Raw genomic sequence first — 20,153 nt, 5'->3', positions numbered from 1 at the left:
CGGTTTTGGGGTAGACGACACAAAAAAAACATATCTATCAGTTCGGTGTATGCTGCGATAGGAGTTGCGGTGTTGTAAAAATCGTCTATTCCAACAAGTCCATGTTGTTGCCCCCCACATTCTTAGCCAGCTCAGCCAGCTCACATTGCCAATATCAGACAGACAGGCCAGACAGACGTAGGCGGACATGGCGGACATAGCTCTTTCATGTCATGGTACTCTGCACATAGGTAGTATATTCGTCAATGCTTGCTCCATTCGTGATGCGCCATTCGCTTGATGCTTCTTTGTCGTTTGCTCACACCCACCCGCCGGCGGTTTATTCCGGCACGCACACATATGAACTAAACATCTCATACCGTTGTTGTTGGGGTTTCCAGACCGATGGATCACATAGTCAGCAGGTGACTTCCATGCATGAAGGAGTCATTCGGGATCGACCTGCATTGCCAACAACATCAGAACACCACAGCCTTGTCATACATCAACCATGTTTCACTGCCTACTGCATACGAGCTCGAGACGCTCACCTAGAAAGACGAGGTAATCGCCAAGGTTCTCCTCCTATTCGGTGTGCAGGGCGGTGTTACTAGGATGTTGTCCAAGGACTTGATTGTGATACGTTTATGCGTAGGTAGCGAAATCGAATTGTGACTATATCTCATGCTTATTACAAAGCAATGCAAATCCACGAGACGTCGACTAGGAATACGGAGTATGTGTTCCTTCTTGTACGCCAGTCGGCCGAGAAGGATACGACTAGGCCGAGACGCCCATGTGTAAGTGCTGCCAAGCTCAAGGAAATCTCTACGTAGCAGGCAGATGAGACCACTTTCTCCAGTGATCGATACAGACATCGTCCCCCCAGCCAGGCGGGGCTATCACTGGAATATCCCATGTTTCTCGCCAACGGTCCTTGTAAAAATGAACCGGCAGGCAACAACGTAATTTGATTTGTCGCATGCGAACCCAGAGCCTGACAGGCCGGTCTGACAGACACGTGGCTGACATTGACCGAGCAAATATGGGTGCATTCAGAGTCACAGTCATGTTGGGCCGCTACTTGACATGAATGAGAGATTTTCCGGACTTCCAAAATGTCCATCGAGATGAAGCATCAACAAATACGTAAAACACCTGTGTTTGGAGTAGGAACACAAATATAACTATCCCCGGAGAGCCCCATAAAGTAGGGTTAAAAGTAAGAGGAGCTACTCATGGATGAGCGAACAAGGGGTTAACTAGATGTTGAGAGGTGTGAGATTCTGATCAGGAACCCGAGACATTGACACCGCCATGCCGCGCCGGACCCTTCGCCTACTGCACGTGGAATCGGCGCGAAAGCCACACGTATGTAGGTTGGTATTAAGACGAAACTGGCGGTAATTGAGGCTTGAAAATGCTGTAATCAATGTGATGGTTTCAAGTTAGGGCATCGGTCGTGGGACGCTGTAGGGTATATTTTCCACCTAGCCTAGGGCCCACGCCGCCAACGATTTGCTCTGAGCAAAGTCGCATCCATCTCTGACTCGACTTTGAGCTCGCCAGTCAGTTCAAGCGGTCCACCCGCACCCAACCCGCTGGGCCGTAATAAGCCCCGAACGACAAAGACTGCCGGAAGTGCAGCCGACTCCACAGATACAATTTGTTAGATCATCTTTAATTAGTCTGCAAGCAGATGGAGATGCTGATGCGGTTCTGATGTACACCCGCGCCTTGTCACCACCACTCGGGAGCCGCCCTTTTGCTGTAGTCGGTATGAAATTGCGTCTTCCATATCCAAGTCCGAATCCACATCGGTACACCGAATTGTCGGCATTGTGACCAGGTTCCGAGTTGGACACTGCCGGGCTGGGGAAGGACAAAGCCGGAAAAAGAACAGAGCTTCTTCGCCAGCGTGCGTTTGTTCAAGCCCCGAATACTACTCCGTACGTCTCTTGTCGCACAAGAAAGTGGCTAAAATCTAGGCCTGGCTCCCCACTTTGGACGCTCGCGGCTGGCTTTCACAGAAGCGGCATAGTGTAATATCACTCGCCTGTTTCACACGCGCCCGCGGCTCACACTTTGATCTGTATGCATGATGTGCAGTAGGAGATTGAAATAGACTCGAAATGGGTACCGACGACGTGGACGCTTTCAGGCGCCTGCCAGGTAGGTGTCAGATCCGCGTTGCATCTGCAAGTCAAAGTGCAGATAGAGTCATATCGTCGGTGAAGCCTGAAACTTTGTTGAATCTGCATCGTGCGCAAAGAGCCTCACACTTTTTTTTTCGTCTGTAGCCCGTATCGAGCAACCTCGGCTTCGCTGTTGCCCACAGACGATAAGGTGTCGCGTCAGCCGTGGAGGAGTTGCACATCTACTGTCGTCATCATCGAGTCCGGGCGCTTCTTCCTGTCCAATAACGTTATTCAAGTCTTCCCTTTTGAAATCCTTGGGAGAGCCGGAAAGGAGATCCTGTCTTCCGGACTGGTAGAAGTGGATCATGGCAGTGTTTGCCGGTACAGCTCGAGACGCCGCGGGAGGTCTCGTGCTACCAAGAGACTACTTTTCGTGAAGCCTGTCGCATGGCGCCCCGCTCAAGGGGAGAAGCCGAGTGGCCACAAAAAAAGAGCCGGACTCGTTGGCCTCAGGGGAAAAAGGGGGCGGCGGACAAGCGACCCGGTGGGCTGGGTTGATCTGATGCATCTCGTCGATTGTACCGTATGTACAAATGAGGTAGTCTCGGTAGGGGAAGGCCATCCCCATCCCCATCCCATTCCCATGTCGCAGACTACTGCAACTGCATCTGTGTGTATTATGAACTGCACATACGCAATATAACAGACGGAGCCCCGCCCGCACAAGGAAAAAAAGTGAGGCAGACAGCGGGCAGACGTCTGACAGGCATATGTGTAAAAGAGGACGAGCGAGGGTAAGAAAATCTCGTAAGGTGTTTCAGAAGAGCCTGCAGAAAATGTCAAACCCAGCAGGCCGGGTGGCCCGATCCAAACGGATCGCTGGAGGCAGGGAGAGCAACACGGGTGTTTGATTTTTAATTCTTGGAGTACGAATACTAACAGCCACGGCGACCACTATTTTCAGTTCAGTCAGTTCATTCATACGTACGTACTATGCAGGCGTCTGCACGACAGTTGAGGAAGAAACAAAAAATAAAAAATAAGTTGACCTGTCGCCACCGTTGTCGGACCACCATGACCAGCAGTACCGCTGCATTGCATGTATGTATGCGCCTTCAACGCTGTGCAACACCAACACCACGCGTTTGCGGTGTCGATTTGTTCCCTCGTCATGGCAGAAATGAGAGGATCCATCCGTCATCTCGTGTTGATTGCCATGGACCCCGCAAGGCTTCGGCGTCGACCGTAGGTTACTTGACTTTCTGTAGCGCCAGCTTGAGCACGTACACGCACGTACGGTACTGCTCTGTACTATGACTTGGTAGCCCAGGGCATCTAACAGCCCTTGTCCTTGACTGGCGCTGAAAGGAGAGACAGGGAAAAAAAAAAAGGAAAAAAAAAGGGAAAATAGGCCCTGCAGGGGTAGAATTGACCGCTCTGTCCGCCCCGGTTCTTGTTGGAATTCTCGAAGGTTTCGAAAAGGGGGCCAGGGTTAGGATTAGCGTGGGTTTGCGAACTCGAACGTGCGGGTGGTGGGAAGTGGAGTGGAACCAAGAAAAGAAGCAAAGAAAGAGAGGAGGAGGAGGGAGGCCCTTCCTTCCATGAATGGTAAGAGATGGGGGGTGTGAGTTTAGTGAGAGGGAAAACCTCGAGCCTACCCTTTCATTTTTTTACTTTCTTTCTTTTTTACTTGCTTGCTGAGCTCGGGCTCTTTTTTTTTCTTCCTGTCCCCCACTGAAGCTCCTGCCTCTAACCACCTGCAGGTAGCAGTACCAGAGCCAGTATTACCATTGCTTTTTTTGGTCTGGGAAGCGGCTCTGGAACCCGTCCATGTAGCCATGATTTAACCACGGCAATCTCCATTTTGGATTTCCATTTTCATCTCTAATTATTAACTTTACCGTCCGTTCTGCTAGCCATCCTTGGATTTGTCTGGACGGGGAAGAGAGCTTGGATGATCCGGACGAATTGGATGTGCACCATCAACTCCCTCTCCCTCTTTACCTTGGGAGCAGTGTGTACTTTATTTTACTTTTACTTTACAATAGCGTGTAGGAGGTACGGGTACTCTTTGTTAGTGACACGACAATGGTGGTGGTGGTGGTGGTTGTTCATATCGTGTAATGTAATTTGATATGATACAAAAAGTTGGTCACCATGATGATACTTGTTGCTGTTGCCGTGCTGGCTGGCTCCCTGCATTGCTGCTCTCCACCAAATGTTCTGAATCACCAATAGTTCACAAACAAGTCACAAGTTTTGAGTTGGTGACGACTCCTGGCTCCTCATTGAGGAGTAAGGAGCTTTGCTAAAGGGAGAGTCGGAGTCGGAGTTAGAGAGTCAAGAGTCGGAGAGTCCAAGTCAAGTCAAGAGATAGATTGCTCATGAGGGACCCTTTCCATGCGGGTAAGGGGTCATCTTGACCGGTTTTGTTTCATGATTTGATGTTGGGAAATGCAACTAAATTACTAGACAAAGCTTGGAGTAAGGGTCTCTGCATGTTTATTGCCCAGTAAAGTTTCGTCTCGTCTCTTCTCCTCTCGGTACAGCACATCGCATCACCAGCTCAGCATGCATCTCGCATCTTGTTACAGCCCGATATTTAAACAAACACACACAAAAACAGAGCCTGACTTACTCCTCATCAGCCCCGCTTCTTCATGGTTGGTGATCAATTGGTTACCAGGTCAGTTTGCTGGTGGCCGTTTTGCTTAATGACGTCCGTTCACCATGGGAATGCATTGACTTTTTCCTACACAGCCGCAAGCGACGTGCTCGTGCTCGTGCCAACATACATACATGCTCGCTCGACTTACACCGTATCGTGAGCTTGTAAACTTAGTAGGGATGGAGAATATCGAAATGTTATACATTGTCTTAGTTCTGCAACTGTTACCTCTTACATCATTTCCTTTTTCTGTTCCCACATGAAAATCAATCTCGCTGATGCTGATGATCTGGCACTCGCGGGCAGGGCTGTTCCAGATCATCGGGTCATCAGAATACCATATTTTGGCTGACTGTAGATTCAATGTACCTTGTGCAATCTCCCATCTGCAGCCTTAATCACCAAACTTCTGCACCGCACATCTCTGGACTACCAATGAGCGATGTGACAGTACAAATAAGCAACCAAGTGAAAGTAAACACCAATTTCATCATGAGGAGACAACAAATATTATTACATACCGTCACTGACCAGACCAGACCAGGCCATTCCATTTCTTTCTTGATTATACCATGTCATGCCCTGCCCTGCCATGCTATGCCATGCCATCCATCTTAAACTCGGTGAGGTTGATCTACCTCACCGACTCGACTTACATCGAACAGCCCAGACCAAGACATGGCAGATTTCTCCATAAAACGGCTTTGACTTTTTTTGACGCAGGTATCATTATTCACTCAAACGAGGCCCTTCCTTACCCTGCCTGCCCTGTCGTGTCTCACTTGGTCATGTCCCAGGTCCCTTGCTGTCGATCCATTCCTGAGCGACCCTTGCAAACTGTCTTTGGAGTCGCTTTCTTTTTTTTTTGCCTTGGCTTTTGACTTTGAACTCAGATGCCTTGCCCTGCGACTTTTTTTTGTCCTTTGGCTCCTCGTCTCCTCACTAACAGCACATCAAAATTGTGCAGGACCCCCGCATAAAAACAAACAACGACGACCTTGATCGAAAACCGACGTTGCACAGCATGGGTGCGTATATGTCCCTGTCATTATCACCATCACCCTCACCCTCGCTCTCTCACCCTCGTGATGGGCGTGTATGATGGAGACCGAGAGACCAAGAATATAAGCCGGGCTCGGCTACAAAGAAAAGAAAGAAGCGAGGGTAACCAGGTTCTTTCTCAACAAGGCTCGCTCAATATTGCGTCCATGCTGCTGATGTTGTACCGGCGGTGACAGCAGTTGCATTCGAGACAGACTCGAGAACGACATGATTCTGCTGTGCCTTGCCTTGTCTTGGCTTGGCCTTTTGTCCATACCTGGCATCATACATTGATGACTACATTACAGTACAGTATAATATTGCTCGAGTGATTCGTCACTTCTCGCTTCCAACATGCAGTCTCGCGTGCAAAGAGAAAACAGTCGTCAGTATACGGACATCCTGGCTGTGAAGTCAATAATCCTAGGGCTCAGACACGGCACAGTCTCACAGCCGAACGCACCCTTGACAGGACGCTACAATATAGGTATAGTAACTGATTACCCGAGTTTGCGGGCGGCATGCACGTATGTAATCTGCACGTATCGATCTATCTGTCTGTGTTTTCAACCACAAATACTACTGCGCATTCTGATGCGATTCGTGGCTCTTTCAGGACTCAGTTAAGCGCCCTCAACCCTCGCCTACCATGTCTTCTCAGCCGTTGGCATGGTTCTTTGTGAATCCTTGAGTTTAGTGACATTGGATTATGCCGTTTACCACCTTGGGAGTGCAGATTGTCTTGCCCAAACATGGGTTCAGTGGTAATCACAATCCTATTACACGTTATGCTCTTTCTCACTAACATCGACCTGTCAGTGCCTCTTAACAAGTCAAATCGAGCGGGAATAAAATGTTTCAAAAGCCCATCTTACACTGAAACATGGCATCTCAAACTTGCGGTACTTGGCTCATGCCACCCACCCTACTTGTAGTACTTCCGAGGTACTGAATCCCACATGAACCGACCAGCTGATGAAATTCGCGACATGCCCTTCCAGGCGAGGACTACCCTTGGCTACGACGCTACGCTGTATCTTGTCTCACAGGATTCAAACGAACACGGGAATAAAGCCACAATTGTTTGATGTCGCACAAGGAATCGGACGTGACTTCCCTTGCCAATGCGCTGTATACAAGGATGATGAACTATTTTCAGCTCCGGCAGGATCTTCCCAAACGGATACGGCTTGTTCGGTAGCCATGCATCTCGCCGAATCGAGAAAGACGGGTCAAGGGATGTTGAAACCTCGTTCTTGTTGAAACCTCGTTCTTGTTGAATCTGACGTATCTCAACGTCTTGCTAGTCGGTGAGCGCAAAGGAGAGAGTGCTGTACCGTGTTCAGTCTTGACGAGGTTGCAAATTGGCAGGGTTTCAACGGGAAATTTCAAGGGAGCACGTAACTAATCTTTGACATTCCCGGTCTTAATCCTGCGGGTACATCATCCGCGGGCCGTCTAGCATATCTTTAAGACAGAGCTTGCAAAGGGGCAGGTAAGTCAACCTCAAAGACAACACACATTATTATCCCTGAGGCCTGTTCCTCTATGCGGCGCAAGTTCAAGGGTCCGCACGGCAAGCTGCCTTGGTTGCCTATATCACGAGCGGGCTGAAGCATGGTACATGCTTACCCTAGCCGATATGGACAAAGTTGGCATCATATCATAACATCAACCAGGTAGGCAGGCTCCTGCAATCGATCATGCCTGATACAGACTTGACCAGCATGCGCAGTCAGCACAGGCATGTGTGATCTTGTCAGCCTTTAACTCATGGGAGGTAATCGAAGAGCAGGACTAAACCCGAGTGGCTTTAGACGAAATTTGTTAAGTGACGGGCCATACAGGGGATTATCCCCGGTTCCAAAGACACCGTGCCAACGCCTATCTTGTCTCGTTGTCTCGCAGGAGACTAAACAACCTGGTCAGCCCTGTGTGATTGAGCTTTGAGCATTGAGCATGAGCATTGAGCAGTCGCGGCTTGCGGGAGAGCACCCGAGCTGGTTACCCATCAGAGAATAGGCAACGTTAGTTCCTATTCGGGGGATCGGGTCCGTTGACCGTATGGACCGTACCGATCCCGCGGTTCGGGAGCTGCATGACAGAGGCAGCGATGGTCAGAAACAATAATGAAGGAGATATGATGGTGTTATCACGGCTCGTATCGCAACCAACCACGTCTCCATGTCAATGGGACTTGTCATTCACAAGCTGTAAGGACCAGAGGCTGTGTGGCTTACCTGATTGTTGCAGGTTTTTGTGCCACGCCTGGCAAAGGAGATGGTTGTTTCTAAAAAAACCCGGGAGTTGATTGGCAAACAGAGTGGTATAAGCGCGTAGTAGGTGACGCTTTGGTGACGCGGGTTACACAAAGTTACTTCCGAGCTATGAACTCGGTTGCCTTTGTTCTTTTCCCTTGAAATTTCCAAGGATTATGAAAGAGAGTTTTGATGCTGTGTAACGCGAACTTTCTTAATAAACGCCCCCATGTTTAAACGTAAGTAGTAAATGTCCTTGTGTTGAGGCTGAGAAGGTTGGTTGCCTAATTCAACTATTCATGCACGTCGCTGTTATTGTCGTTATCATGTCTCTGTGGTACCTTGAAAGACACTCTTCAAGTCTCGCGAAAATGCAGCTTTGATTCGCTCATGGGGGGTTCGCATCACAAAGTCAACGACGTCGAGTTGTAAGCGAGGGTGATGAGCATGAGCAGCGTACCTGATGCTGATGCTGATGTGATGCTACGATGCTACCACAGACTCAAACTGCCAAGATTTAGGTACCGGTGATCCCGTGGTAACACAAGTGAGTCAAATGAGAGATTCCAAGTTACCGTCTGTTTTGCCGAGGTTTGAAGGATTGATGCCCATGTTGTTATAGCACTGAATGTGACCTAGAAACATTATCTACTTGCAGATAATCTGTTTTTGGGGTTAATGCATGTTTGGCTCTATTGGGCAACCACCGAGTATCAACTGGTTAACCAACTGACACTCATTGCATGAGTGATGAAGATGAACTGATGAACTGATGCACTCTGAAAGTTGAATGTGTTATTATGGCGAAAAGATTAAGTTTGGAGTTGTAAGTACCTGAAAAACCCTATTTGACATACACTTCCAGGACATTCATTATACCCATTCTATTAACACAAAATAGTCTCAGTGTGTTTACCCAGGTCAGCAGTAAATGCTCTCAAGCTTATTATCATTTGAATTTTCCTATAAAAGTAAAGAAAACTTAGATATTGACTTCATAGACCGCTTGCTAACATAATTTCTCATTTTTTCGAGAATATAAAAAAATCAATAACCACCTAATCAATCGATTATCATAGCACCTTCAAAATCGCATCAAGACACAGTACCAACTACCAACTCACAACACTGTACGATCCGATTAATCAGGGTTCCAAGGCATCTAATCCGTCATCGGTTAGGCATCACCCTCCACTCTGACTCCGAGGTTAGTTACGACATCGCAACTTTTCCTCTTTCCTGACAACATACCTACCAAGCAAAAAGTAAGTCAAAAAATCCTCAAGGGAGAACTACCAAGCTTATCCTGTTTCGCTTTCCCTTCTCACGTTTCGCAGTTGACTAATCTCCTGATTTTGCCACAGACACCAGTTTCATTTCCCCCCACCATTCGCATTTGCGCATCGCCCACATTCCGGAGCTTTTCGCAATGGCTGGCAATAAGAAGTCCGATAACAGCAAGAAGGCCCAGGGCAACGCCCGCAAGGCAGAGTCCGCTGCTCAGAAGCAGGCCGCTGAGAACGCCCGCGAGGAAGCCGCTGAGGCCGACAAGTGGAACAAGGGAGCCAAGAGCAACGCCAAGAAGTGAGTATTGCCGCAGAAGGGATGCACAGCTCATACAAATCGCTAACCTTTTGCGCGCAGGGAAGCAGCCGCTGCAAAGGCCGCTGAAGCCGAGAAGAAGAAGGCCGAGAAGGCTGCTCTCGAGGCTGAGGAGGATGCCAACAACCCCGTCAAGGGTCCCAAGAAGTCAAAGGCTCCTGTTAAGAAAGCCCGTGGCCTTGACCTTTCGCAACTCGACGACGATAAGCCTTCAGACATCAATGCCTCTGGTATCGACAACGCCCTCGATGCTTTGTCTCTGACCAACAAGGATGATGGCAAGGTCGACCGACATCCCGAGCGACGATACCCCGCCGCATACGCCAAGTACGAGGAGCGACGACTTGACGAGATGAAGAAGGACGGTAGCGGCGTCGGTCTGCGTCTGGACCAGAGAAAGACCAGAATCCGCAAGGAGTTCGAGAAGCACCCCGATAACCCTTTCAACCAAGTCACGGCCTCATACAACGCTACAAGGGACGACGTTGCGACCATCCGTTCCCAGGAAAAGGCCAAGATCGAGCAGCGCCTCGGACGATAGACTTGGTTTTTTACTTTTTATTTTTCGTTTCTTTTAAGCTTGCGAGGCTAGGTAGATGCTACGAAGAGCCGGGGTGTACGAGGGAGGGATAACAAAAAAGTTTTTATTATGGTGGAATACGTCTAGGGAATACCTAGATCATGGGTGGCATCTTTGCAGCTTTTTCTCGAAGCCAACATTATGCTATGATTTACGACTACGAGCCCAGAGGAGATATAATACTTTGAGAGGGTAGACTTGAATAGATGAATATCTCTGTTTGGCATGAGTATGATCTTGAAGCAATAGTTACCCCTCTAGCATGACCCCGCCATTGATCCAACTAGCAGTAACTAGCAGACATTCCTTTGGTAGAATCGTGGAGTATAGGGTAACATCAATAGAAGTGGTGTCATGACATTGCTTGTGCGGAGCTGTCATGATATATTTCACAACAAGGTCATTGTTAAGCTTGACCTAGTGGAAATTAAATCTTAGTAAATCAGTTTTGAGCATCCATCATAACGTCTTCCAAGTGTGTACTATTTGCCGCACTTCCTCATGACTTCCTTGTATGAGTACCCCGCTGTTGGCTGTCTCTATAAGCTTCACCGCCTGCCAGATCGCAAATCATAGCTCCTTAGCTGGCGCAAATATTACCGTCTTGATCAACACAAGCCTTCCAATCTCGACAACAATTTGTACTGTCCTTCTATAGCCCTGTTAAACTCGTGCGCACCTATAAAACATTACAAACTTGGAAGCCGACCGCGACTAGAACAACAATGTCGCCTCTCAATATGAGCGCATTGCCTTCGCTGCGCAAACAGCACCTCCTCTCCGAATTGTTCGTCTGACTAACACTTGCGCGATGAACTCCGCTAACAGAAACTATAGCGCTGGACTTAAGCAGGCTTGTCCAGAAGGAATATTTGTCAGTATCACTCCAGGAGATGCCACGCTTTGGTACGGCGTGCTCTTTGTTCGCAAAGGTAACAAAATGTGTAAAAGCGACGCTGATCTTGTGATACTGACTACTCATGATAGGCCCCTATTGCCCTGCTATACTCAGATTCTCAATATCCTTTCCCGATTCGTATCCCCAGCTTCCGCCCGTGGTGGTCTTTACGACAGACATGTTCCATCCCCTCATCACGCCTTTAACAACATACATGTACACAACCGACATACAAGAAAGCGGTACCGTGAGCGCATCAGACCAGGAGCGACTACCGCCGGGCGGATTTAGCTTGCGCCATGGTTTCCCAGACTGGTTTGGACGAGGCAGACGGAGCATGGCAGAGGCAAAGCATACGGATCAGCAACGGTTGACGAGTCCCGATGCAGCAGCAGCTAGCATTTCTACAACACCAGCAGTAGCACCAATTCCTTCGTACACACGCACTGGCCAAAAGAGTGTTTCGGCTTACGAAGTCCTACACTACATCCGCAGTGCCTTTGACGATGAAGCGGTTCTTGACTCAGTACCTCTCACAGCAGCTGGAAACCCAGGAGCGTGGCATGCGTGGAGGACGCACCGAAAGGCGACTGGAAAGCTTGTAGAGGATGAAGCTACCGGAGAAGCACCAACGAGCGAAGAGAATGATCAGCAACCTACGGAGAATGCGAACTCTACTCCTGCAGCGACACCCAGACAACCTGGAGAATGGAATTGGGATGGCGTTTGGGAGGACAGAGTGAAAAAGAATGTTTCATCCAGCTTATCAGAACCCGTTCTGTACGGCGAGACGAAAACAGCAGATGACTTGGTGAGTTTATTCGGTTGGTTTGGCGTTGAGGCGGTGAAACTTTGCTAATTCGATCAGATCAAATTCCTTGAGATGGAGAATAACGATATCGATTCGGTTAAGGATAACCTTCGCCGAACACTTGGCCAGACTTAAACTCTGGAATGGGGACTATAGATTACCTTTTGGTGTATCTGTCTGGCGGCCTGCTTCTCTTCCTTCATGTGCATGTGGCTCCTCAGGGGGATCAAGATTGGTTGGGATGGTGGTTGTTGCCCTCTGATGTATTTATCTTTGTAAACCAGGGCAAGAATGGTGATAATGAACTAGTACCGAGCCTGCCAGCGATTTCTCAGGTTGTTTTCATGCTTTCTCAAACCGCAAGAGCAACTCTGATACCCCAGAAATATTACCTTCATCCGCCTTAGTAGAGTTACTGTGAGACTGTTTTCTTTTCAACAACATCTTCCTCCTTATTGTATGAATAAAGCAGGCCAGTTTTGTATCTCAATTTCCCAACTGTTCTGAAACATTCTTGCAAAAAAACTCGAGGCAGATAGATATACCGGTTTTCTTTTATGCCAAACTCGATATTTTGTTATTATCGCCAATAGATAAGTCGCCTTTGGTGCACCCTACAATGACGAACCTGGGCTACGAAGTCCCTTTTTGGGCGGATCTTGATGCTTGTGAACGTGCAGTTGTCAACGAAAAGCCGAGTCCTTTAAGAGTTACGAGGTACAATGAGAACCTTCAACAAGACATACGATATGCAGAGAATCGATACAATCACAATAGTATGAAGTACAGCCAAAGCTTCCAAGGAGATGGGTCGCTCACAATTCCCAAGAGACGAAATGTTGAAGCGCAAACGATAGCCGCAGGGAAAGAGAATGTGAGGACGCCTCAATACAACCAGACATTGAGCACTCCAAGCAGTCGAAACATGTATACGCCCGGGTATTGGGCACAATGCAATAGCCCGCCTCGACTTTTGGGAGTCACGCCTTCGCCTCAGCTATCAGTCAAGAAAAAAAGACAAGCGCACACACACGTAAGGATGCAGCCTGAACGGAATCGCTCGCTGTCACCCTTCTCAATCAATACTTTGCCGGCGGCATACGAGATGCGACGTCCTGGAAAGGCTCGTCCCCCATTGACCAACCTATATGACCGAGATTATATGCACAAAGAAGAATCACTGCTTGTATCTAATGCAACAGGCTGGATTGGGTATCCTTTGCCCCCTGACAACAATCAGCAACTACCGCCGATCAACCGCCTCACCACTCTACCACGTCAGAAGACAGTTCCGTGCGTGGCACCAAATATCAACATCACACCGGAAGTAACTGCTATCGAGGCGGGGTGTAATATCTTTTGGGTAGCTATTGAAGTATCCGCTACTCCTTGGTGCGCACCAGAAACGAAAAGCCAGCCAGGCGCCCGTTGGGAGCGATCTGACCTATTCATGAATCTGGCTGGTTTAACTCAGAAAGACCTCGAGTGTGAGTGAAAAAGAAAACCCCTGTGCAGAGCGATACTTACAGCGACTGCAGTTGATAACCGATCTGAGTCTAGCGGCCTTCATAATTTGAATGTCCAAATCCTACCAACAGAACAGTCATCGATCATTCGCATCCTGCAGGAGCAACCTTTTCCCCTGTAAGTGCACGGAAGAAGAGATCGCACTGGACGGAACGCTAGCTGACCAGTCAATAGTGACCGTCTGGAATCTGGATCCAGTATCTTCCTTCTGGTTAAAGTGAGAGCCCATGCCGCCAAGGACATGCAGAAAGAGAGGCGAGAATGCCCACAACAAGAGATAGACAATCTGATAGAAGCACTTGAACAGGAGCTTGGTGACTCTACCATAAGCTATATGACAGTGAAGTTATCATATCGCCTTTCGGCATTTCCCGAATGGCAGGATGTTGGTAGCGCGAGCGATGGGATGTTCAGCACACACAGCAAGATCGAGACAGTAGTCACGGCCTCTGTGAAACTGCATAATGCTATGTCGCTTTGGTCACCTCCGCCGGCATTGAAGCCCAACCCATTGCTTCCTTTGATCCAGAGACACTAGGGTGCCACGAACGCGAGGGAGGTATTGAGACGGATCGCTGCTGTAAGTCGTATCCGTTCACCAAAAGGTATTGGCTAAAGAGAAACTAGCCGGAAAATGAGGCGCAAAAGGCACGAAAGCAGACCCCTTTGGATGCCATGCAAACTCCTGCCATCCCTCTAAGAAACGCAAGTCTCCAGCGGTGTTGTGATAAGGTCGGACTTGATCACATGGCAACATTACCTCACACCCGCTCACGACAGGCAATAAGAGAGGGCTCATCCAGATGCGGCAGTTCAGTGTCAACTTGCATAACAATGAAGACCCCAGAGGCCCCGCTAGCTTCGAGTGATTGCACTGACAGGGACAAGGGGGCAGGCACTTCAGCCTCCACGCGGTCCAGAGAAGGAGTTTTCTCCCGCAGGGAGCCCGGAATTTCTGCTACCCGAAGCCAAAGAAGTTCTTCAGGCAAATCTGACAGCAGCACATTGTGGAAGGGGCGGACACTAGGGGCCGAGACTCTGAGGGGACTATTCCCCTCGATGGCGGCCCTGTCGACACCAGTTCAAAATCGGGAGACTAACCGACGGCAAGAGGACGAAAAGACACCCCAGACGGTATCGCCGGCCCACGACAGAGGCAAAAAAGACACAAGCAAATGGGGATGGGCGACGTGGTTTTAGTCTAGAGTAAACGGAGTAGGAAGTTTCCGTGCACCTAGTGGAATTCGAACGTTTTTGTTGGTTCTTCTACGAAAGAAAAGCTGTTGCTACCTTGACTATAGTTCATCCTTCCATGGAATAGAGATTTGAGCGCCCTTGCGCGCAACAGTCAAGGCAGCTGCCCGATTAGCCGCGGTGACAGCGGCTTCGATGTCAAACTGGCCGCCCCTAGCGGCGACAGCGGCCAAAGAGTAAGAACCAACAAAGGTGTCTCCGGCGGCTGTGGTGTCCACTACGGTTGTCTTTGTAGCAGGAAGTAATGCACTCTGGCCTTGCTTGTTGACGAAGTAGACGCCGCGACCTCCCAGAGTGATGATGACATTGTGGACTCCACGATCAATGAAAACTCGACCAACACGTTCCAAGCCAGCAGGAGTGTCAAGTTCAGATTCATTACACTCTGCAAGGATCGCCGCTTCAGTCTCGTTGACAACAAGGTGGGCGAGCCCGTCATAAGCATCCATGGGTAGGGTCTGAGCGGGAGCTGGATTGAGAAGCACGGGAACCCCATCCCTCTTAGCAACCTTCAAGGCCTGCATGACAGTATCGAAAGGGATTTCGAGCTGCATGATAAGGAGGTCAGGGCGAAGGCCTGGAAGAGTCTCGAAATCGGCGGGCCGAAGCGAGTGGTTGGCCTCAGGAGATACAATAATACGGTTCTGGCCCGAGGGCTCATCAACAATAATGATGGCAATTCCAGACTTTTGGTCCTGACGAGCAGTAACAGAGTCAACGGAAACGCCAAAAGAGCGAAGACTATCAAGCAGGAGGGTGCCATATGGATCAGCGCCAACGGCACCCACCATGGAGACGTTGGCCGACGGGTTGGCCAGGTCAGAATCCCGAGACAGTTTGCCGCATGCTACAGCCTGGTTGGCACCCTTGCCGCCGGGCGAAGTGTTGAAATGGGATGAAGTGAGTGTTTCACCGGGTAGGGGATGGTGTGGGACGTAGGAGACAAGATCCATATTGAGAGAACCCAGGACCGTAATCTGCGGAGCGCTAGCGTGGGAAGTCATAATGAATGGTCGCAAAGAGGGGTTGAGACGGTTTGCAACGGTAAAATGAGTGAGCAAGTCCGAGTGACAATGTTTTGCAGAGCAACAAGGTCGTGAGCGTCACGCCAATGTAAAAGTTGAGATGAGTGGGTAGGATAGTCTCGGTAGTATGTTGTAAGAAGCCGAGGAGGCGAGAAGAGACTTGCGAAAAAGAAACTCAATGTTTCTCTGAGCGTGTCTACCCGAGTTGAGTTGAGTCGCTATTGTGGATGGTGCTGTTGTTTGAACGGATATTGATGAGTTCATGACTTGTCGTCTCGTCAACTATCGAGTCAGGTGCATGCTCTCCACCTGCCCCAGAAAGGTGCGAAAAATGTGTGCAAGCCACGTTGGCTGTGGAGACGGAAAGTTCCATTTTAGCTAGAATTAATTCTACTGCGCAAGTACCTGCCTACTCAGGTAGTATATATGCGCTAGAATATTATCATTCGCTTATCAGCAAGATTGCCGATTTTTCTGGATTATTCTGCTATTCTGCTCTTCCCTCTTTCTCTTTTTTAAATCCTGAGTATATCAAGGCTTTTACAAGTTGAGGACGTTGCATGGGACTGCAGACCCTGGTGGGGTTATTGACACGCATAAAGATACCTAGTTAAATGTTTGAACGTTCCCACGTTGTCGACAAGACTAATAAATCAATCAATGGTAGACCCAAAAATTATGCACAAGTGCCGGTATACAGCCTCTTAGTCTCGGCACCGAGAGTAAGAACGCATGTCGCTCCATCTCAGGACATTTAGCCGACATCAATTGAAGTCCAAATCAATGAGGCAACGGCCCCTTGTGCAGGACCGACAGTAGGTGCATGCGGCAACTAATATCTAGTGCAGTAGTGAGGTCCCTTATGAAACTAGACCAAGCTGCTAATTGCCAACCCTCCAACTTTGTCTGACCAACCAAGATCAGAGGAGATATCCTTAGGAAAACCATGCTGGATAGCGTCTCCTAATACTTACCCAACTGGGAGCCTGTGCTTTGACCTCAACAATTAGAGCTCTAGAGGTTGGGCCCGAAGGTATGGAACAGAGTCTTTGGACATGTGTAGGGAACCTATTCATCCAATCAAGTAGGCAAAGTGCACAACCTTGAAGTATAATGGCGATGGTGATTTTCATGGCTATCTATATCCACAAACCGTACCACTTTATATGCATGGGTAGTTCAACTGCGTAGGGCTGTGGAAATAAGGCGAGGGTGACTGCTGTTGCAGTTTGGTGTTCACCATGAAGATCATAATTTGCGGAGACGCTTCTAGTCACTTCTTACTGGCAAAGACGTTGTATTTCGCCACAATAATGCTGAACCTCCATCGTTCCCGTGGGAAGGGTGTTTCTTCCTATGCATGCGTGAACAGAGGTTCACTGGAGCACTATGGGTACCTACTACCTAATGCGTAGCTAAGCACTTGCCTTCTATCTCTTGAAATTATATCTTTTGCTCCTGCCTTGTAATGGATGTGCTTCGATTTCAGCAAGAACGTGCCTGCCTCTTTGCCTAACTAACTCGCACTCGGGAACTTCCTGCCCATCATGATAGAACTTTACTCGTTTGCGCACATGCTCGGGCCAGCTCTTGTTTTTACGAGTCTGTTAATCTTCTGGGCCCACACACATTTTCAACCTACACTACCACTACCACCTGGACCACCATCTGAATTCCTTCTCGGTCATACCCGTGTTATACCCAAGGAGAACGCTGCTGAGGTTTACTCAAGATGGGCCAAAGAATACAGTGAGTTTGCCCTCAAGGCGCTTGATATGCGGTCTTCTAATCTTTGTCTTGAAAGACTCGGACATTATTCATGTTAGGTCTTTAGGCCAGTCTACGATTGTTCTCCATAGTGCGGAGGTCGCCAAAGATATCCTAGAGAAGAAAGGCGCCAATTTCTGTGACCGGCCTAGATTCACTTTATTAGAAGTGTAAGTCTGATTCCCGCCCCTGACCTGCTGGCAACAAACATATGGTATGATACTAAGTGATTCGGTTTTCTAATAGGATGGGATGGGGAAAGACGTTGACTTTTCTGCCCTTTGGAAAAAGCTGGCAAATGCACAGAAAGTTTCTCCAGACATCTTTTAGCAACACCAATGTTCGCCAATGGTACAACCTGCAGATGACCGAGACCCACCGCACGGTAAAAGGCATCATGGCAAGGCCTGATACATGGGAAACATCTTTGCGTCGATTTGCAGTGGCCATCGTTTTGCAAGTGAGCTATGGCATGGAAGTACCAAGTGATGACGACCCCTATATCCGGATTGCTAACGACGCCATGTATGCTACCGGCAATGGTGGAGTTCCAGCAAATAGTCTTGTTGATCTAGTTCCTTTTGGTACGAGTACAGCTACCTAGCAGGGGTTCAAGGTATGCATGCTAACAGGCTGAACTCAGTTCGCTTTCTCCCAGACTGGCTTATCAATGACTGGTCTTTACGATTCGCTCGACAATGGCGATGGGCTATCACGAAATTACACGACGTACCCTTTGCCGCTGCTCAAGCCGAGCGTGTAAGTCAATTGACCCTGGATAAGCTGCTTTGCATACCATGCACGTCTTATCAAAATGCTAACTTCTCTACCGTTATGTAACAACAAATATCCTGCCAATACATCTCTTGCACATCAGCTACTGCAATCGTATGAGCACAATGAGTTACAGGGCAACAAGCAAGATTGGTCTCTGGATGACATCAAAGGGGCTGCAGGTGCAGTCTTCATAGCAGGCGCTGATACTGTGAGTTTGCTCCACAACACTTGATTTCAAAAACTGAAAACTCGGCCCATAGACATGGGCAACTTGCGTTATATTCGTTCTCAACATGGTTCTTCATCCAGAGATACAAAAGAAGGCACAAGACGAGCTTGATGCGGTACTAAGACCTGGGAAGCTACCTGAGTTCTCAGACCGACCATCTTTACCATATGTCGAACACATTGTGCAAGAGATCTACAGGTACGTTTAAATTAAAAAATAGACCCCAAGATAATTTACTGCATGCTGATATTTGAGCGTACGCGAAAAGATGGTCACCGCTGGCTCCCCTTGGTCAGTTCCATTTCCTACCTAGCATTGGCATGAGCAAAGGGACCGTGCCGAGTTCTAACATGCCGCAGGGATCCCCCACAAATCGCTTCACGATGATGTCTACCACGGCATGTTTATTCCTAAAGGTAAGGCCGACGGAATTCACACAATGCCTGTTGTGTAAGTACATACAGTTAGCTAACAGCCTGCCGCAGGGTGCGACCACTTTCTTTGATATTATTAATCTTATGACAACGAAGTGGGGAGAGTGCTGACAGACTATAGAACTGTTGTTTATGCCAACTCGTATGCCATAGCACATGATGAGCGAGTCTACAAATCTCCCCACGAATTCAATCCTGACAGGTATGGCGCGGGCGAGCCATATCCTGTTGGTAATTTCGGGTTTGGGCGTCGGTACGTAACAGACCAACGCTGACTAAATTTGAGTCATGGTTTCTGATAATGGCTTCTAGGATTTGTGTTGGTCGGTTTCTGGCGGGCAACAGTGTCTGGATCATGGTAGCAACAATGCTGTCCACACTGCAATTCTGCAAGAAGGTGGCTCAGGACGGAACACCAATTGAGCCGCGAGTCCAATTCACCAATGGTGGAACCTGGTCAGTCAATCCCCGCAGCCCAATGATCCCTGTTTCATACGTGCCCCCACAGTCCCTTGAATGCAATGTGCAGTCTGGACCCCTGCCTTTGTTTCCTTGTAAAGCCGTCAACATGAAACAGCTAGCTTACTGATGAGGTTACTGACGATCATATACACTAGTCACCCAGAGCACTTCGATTGTGTCATTAAGCCGCGAAATGCGACGGCTACGGCATTAATCAACGCTAGTTGAGATCAGCGGCAGAGGCAATCTTTGCGAGGAAAGCACTTTTACCTTAGAAAAGACACTTTCAGCCATTTGAATCAAGCGGCTGATGAACCTAGTCAGTCATGTGCCGACGTCCGTGAGCCTGACAAGACAATCTAACGTATTATAGCCAAGCGCAAGCCAGAAGTCATTGCTTATTGCAGTCCCTAGCCCAGGGTGCACACGACATGTCAACGTCTATACCAAAGTTTTTTTTCGTCCATCTTTAATTATCCTCTTCAATTCTATCGTGGCAAATATACCTTTCAGAATACGGAATAGGACGGCTTGCGACTTTATGTGTGGTAGATGATGCAATTTTTGCAATCACACGTCAGATTTCCTCCCCCATTGCAACGCTCAGGGTATGCTAGCTCCGTTCTGCAAATCTGTGGCCCATCAAGCAGGGATTCTATTAATGTTGGCTCAAAGGTTTCCCCCCAAATAAGTCATGATCTGA

General features: G+C 48.5%; 7 protein-coding genes across 7 annotated transcripts; 6 read left to right on the top strand and 1 right to left on the bottom strand.

The window, feature by feature from the left end:
- Positions 1 to 2,111: 2,111 nt before the first annotated feature.
- FGSG_05118 (uncharacterized protein) lies at positions 2,112 to 3,482 on the top strand (the record flags this gene model as incomplete). Its single annotated transcript, XM_011325313.1, has 5 exons — positions 2,112 to 2,151; positions 2,318 to 2,700; positions 2,824 to 2,852; positions 3,060 to 3,101; positions 3,443 to 3,482. 5 exons carry the CDS (start codon positions 2,112 to 2,114, stop codon positions 3,480 to 3,482), a joined length of 534 nt encoding a protein of 177 aa, XP_011323615.1.
- A 5,983-nt stretch (positions 3,483 to 9,465) lies between these two features.
- On the top strand, positions 9,466 to 10,244 carry FGSG_05117 (uncharacterized protein). The gene is made up of 2 exons (XM_011325312.1): positions 9,466 to 9,668; positions 9,729 to 10,244. The coding sequence occupies exons 1-2, from the start codon at positions 9,514 to 9,516 to the stop codon at positions 10,225 to 10,227; spliced, it is 654 nt and encodes a 217-aa protein (XP_011323614.1). The 5' UTR covers positions 9,466 to 9,513; the 3' UTR covers positions 10,228 to 10,244.
- A 634-nt stretch (positions 10,245 to 10,878) lies between these two features.
- FGSG_05116 (uncharacterized protein) lies at positions 10,879 to 12,110 on the top strand (the record flags this gene model as incomplete). Its single annotated transcript, XM_011325311.1, has 4 exons — positions 10,879 to 11,053; positions 11,104 to 11,198; positions 11,254 to 11,975; positions 12,033 to 12,110. Exons 1-4 carry the CDS (start codon positions 10,992 to 10,994, stop codon positions 12,108 to 12,110), a joined length of 957 nt encoding a protein of 318 aa, XP_011323613.1. The 5' UTR covers positions 10,879 to 10,991.
- Positions 12,111 to 12,594: 484 nt separating this feature from the next.
- FGSG_05115 (uncharacterized protein) lies at positions 12,595 to 14,040 on the top strand (the record flags this gene model as incomplete). Its single annotated transcript, XM_011325310.1, has 3 exons — positions 12,595 to 13,462; positions 13,514 to 13,619; positions 13,677 to 14,040. 3 exons carry the CDS (start codon positions 12,595 to 12,597, stop codon positions 14,038 to 14,040), a joined length of 1,338 nt encoding a protein of 445 aa, XP_011323612.1.
- Positions 14,041 to 14,336: 296 nt separating this feature from the next.
- Positions 14,337 to 14,702, top strand: FGSG_12687 (uncharacterized protein; the record flags this gene model as incomplete). The annotated part of the gene is made up of 1 exon (XM_011325309.1): positions 14,337 to 14,702. The coding sequence occupies one exon, from the start codon at positions 14,337 to 14,339 to the stop codon at positions 14,700 to 14,702; it is 366 nt and encodes a 121-aa protein (XP_011323611.1).
- A 95-nt stretch (positions 14,703 to 14,797) lies between these two features.
- On the bottom strand, positions 14,798 to 15,760 carry FGSG_05114 (uncharacterized protein; the record flags this gene model as incomplete). The annotated part of the gene is made up of 1 exon (XM_011325308.1): positions 14,798 to 15,760. The coding sequence occupies one exon, from the start codon at positions 15,758 to 15,760 to the stop codon at positions 14,798 to 14,800; it is 963 nt and encodes a 320-aa protein (XP_011323610.1).
- Positions 15,761 to 17,513: 1,753 nt separating this feature from the next.
- Positions 17,514 to 19,577, top strand: FGSG_05113 (uncharacterized protein; the record flags this gene model as incomplete). Its single annotated transcript, XM_011325307.1, has 8 exons — positions 17,514 to 17,530; positions 17,641 to 17,718; positions 17,795 to 18,132; positions 18,207 to 18,307; positions 18,426 to 18,533; positions 18,586 to 18,752; positions 19,110 to 19,241; positions 19,301 to 19,577. 8 exons carry the CDS (start codon positions 17,514 to 17,516, stop codon positions 19,575 to 19,577), a joined length of 1,218 nt encoding a protein of 405 aa, XP_011323609.1.
- Between the last annotated feature and the right edge of the window lie 576 nt (positions 19,578 to 20,153).

The sequence above is a fragment of the Fusarium graminearum genome, chromosome 3 (assembly GCF_000240135.3).
Source record: "Fusarium graminearum PH-1 chromosome 3, whole genome shotgun sequence".
Lineage (NCBI taxonomy): Eukaryota > Fungi > Ascomycota > Sordariomycetes > Hypocreales > Nectriaceae > Fusarium > Fusarium graminearum.
The sequence above is the reverse complement of the archived record's forward strand: the minus strand, read 5'-3'. Positions and strand labels throughout refer to the sequence as shown.